Source organism: Macrobrachium nipponense, chromosome 42 (assembly GCF_015104395.2).
Source record: "Macrobrachium nipponense isolate FS-2020 chromosome 42, ASM1510439v2, whole genome shotgun sequence".
Lineage (NCBI taxonomy): Eukaryota > Metazoa > Arthropoda > Malacostraca > Decapoda > Palaemonidae > Macrobrachium > Macrobrachium nipponense.
Window position 1 is genome coordinate 5,666,510 of NC_061103.1, and position 2,500 is coordinate 5,669,009.

Consider the following 2,500-nt stretch of genomic DNA (forward strand, 5'->3'; position numbering starts at 1 on the left):
TTATTTATGTATATATAAAAGCTACATGCAATATCCTACTACTTAAAAGTTTTACGGTAATACAGACCACTTCCTTAGACTAAACATTATCTTTAATGTCTTCAAAATCAACAACGACAGGCCACCATTAGAGCAACTTCTATTCGTTAAAAAGTCAAACAGCAATGCATACTATCAGACAAATGCATAAATAAGAAATAAGATAGTTTCCACTGTGCCTTAGGCCTATTGAACTCGCAGCACTGTTCAAGGAAAGATATAGTACTATATGTATCCACTACCCAGCACTTACCTGCTACGTCACGAGGTCCATCTTAACCATTATCTTATGAAATGTTCAAATATTATTTAAGATGGAACTGAGAATATCAGTGATAGAGTGGATACGGGTAATAGACACAGGAACTTACACTCTGGCACAACACTGACGAAGTTAGTCTCATCTTCACGATTACTCTAGTCGTAACTAATGGGGCGAACTAGACAAACTTCCCTCGCGTACCGGATGCCTTTTTAAAAGTGAGTTTAAACAAAAAGGATTATAGACTACGTGAACATACGCACATAAAATCACCAAACACCTGTTCAGGTCAAAAGGAAACAAGTGTGAGCAATTCACCGTTGTTATGGAATGACAGGGCGCATTAGTTTTGTGGTCGCTAATTTGAACAGTTGCGTCTATCTGCATGTGTATTTTTTCTATACTGTTTCGTTTTCTTTTATTTTTTTTAAAGGGAGAGAAGACCACGAGTTTTTAGTACAGATCTTAGAGTAGCAAAACCAAACCGGATATATTTTTAGACGTTTTTTAGCGAATATACTAGACCTATTGGTCTAAAGCCTTATATGAAGACAGTAAGACTAACGTTTCTTTCACTGGCAAACCATAACGCTACTAGCTTTCACTTTTCGTTCACTTTCGCCTTCATACGGGAAATGAACAAACGCATGAGATAACTGCCAATTTGGCCTCCGAATAATTACAGAATAAAAGAATTAAACCCAGCCAAACTGATGTCAAACTAAACAACCACAAATTAGGCCTCGGCGCTACTTTACACTTATCCTCAATCGATCGGGTGAGTTCTGTGGAATACAGTGGAAGTAAGCCAACTGCTCTGACACAATTAGGTTGACCTGGCTCATTATTTTTATTTTTATTTTATTTTACTGCTGAACATTTGCGTGTTTGAAATCAAATATAACCATCGAAACAAAAGTGGATTTTTGTCATGACCTGATTCAGAATTTGGGCTTAGTGAGTCACCCTACTGGTCATGGGCTTATTTCAGAACTGGACTCTCATTTGTGGAGTTTTTGTTAGCTTCCTAAGAAGGTATCAACTCATAATAATAATAATAATAATAATAATAATTGACAAACAGATGGAAGCAGTTTCTCGAAAGCTCTCGTTTGATGTATACTTATAACATATACTTATATTGACATGATTGAGGATTTCTTCACTGAAAGAATAATAATAATAATAATAATAATAATAATAATAATAATAATAATAATAATAATAATAATAATAATAATAATAATAATAGACTATAAGAAAGCCTTCGACATGATACCACACACATGGCTAATAGAATGCCTGAAAATATATGGGGCAGAGGAAAACACCATCAGCTTCCTCAAATATACAATGCGCAACTGGAATACAATACTTACAAGCTCTGGAATAAGACTAGCAGAGGTTAATATCAGGAGAGGGATCTTCCAGGGCGACTCACTGTCCCCACTACTCTTCGTTAGCTTTTAGCCATGATTCCCGTTGGCAAAAAGTACTACAGAAGATGGATGCCGGGTACCAACTCAAGAAAAGAGGCAACAGAATCAACCATCTGATGTTCATGGACGACATCAAGCTGTATGGTAAGAGCATCAAGGAAATAGATACCATAATCCAGACTGTAAGGATTGTATCTGGGGACATCAGGATGGAGTTTGGAATAGAAAAATGCGCCTTAGTCAACATACAAAAAGGCAAAGTAACGAGAACTGAAGGGATAAAGCTACCAGATGGGAGCAACATCCAACACATAGATGAGACAGGATACAAATACCTGGGAATAATGAAAGGAGGGGATATAAAACACCAAGAGATGAAGGACACGATCAGGAAAGAATATATGCAGAGACTCAAGGCGATACTCAAGTCAAAACTCAACGCCGGAAATATGATAAAAGCCATAAACACAGGGGCAGTGCCAGTAATCAGATACAGCACAGGAATAGTGGAATGGACGAAGGCAGAACTCCGCAGCATAGATCAGACAACCAGGAAACATATGACAATACACAAAGCACTACACCCAAGAGCAAATACGGACAGACTATACATAACACGAAAGGAAGGAGGGAGAGGACTACTAAGTATAGAGGACTGCGTCAACATCGAGAACAGAGCACTGGGGCAATATCTGAAAACCAGTGAAGACGAGTGGCTAAAGAGTGCATGGGAAGAAGGACTAATAAAAGTAGACGAAGA

General features: G+C 37.7%; 1 protein-coding gene across 1 annotated transcript in view; it reads right to left on the reverse strand.

Annotated features, from left to right (window-relative positions):
• The window catches only part of LOC135212957 (trypsin-1-like), a 12,998-nt gene extending 12,485 nt beyond the window's left edge, over positions 1-513 (reverse strand). The window contains exon 1 of the mRNA XM_064246714.1: positions 411-513. Coding sequence (XP_064102784.1) covers positions 411-443 — 33 coding nt within the window. The 5' untranslated portion in view covers positions 444-513. The remainder of the gene's footprint in view (positions 1-410) is intronic.
• Positions 514-2,500: the final 1,987 nt, after the last annotated feature.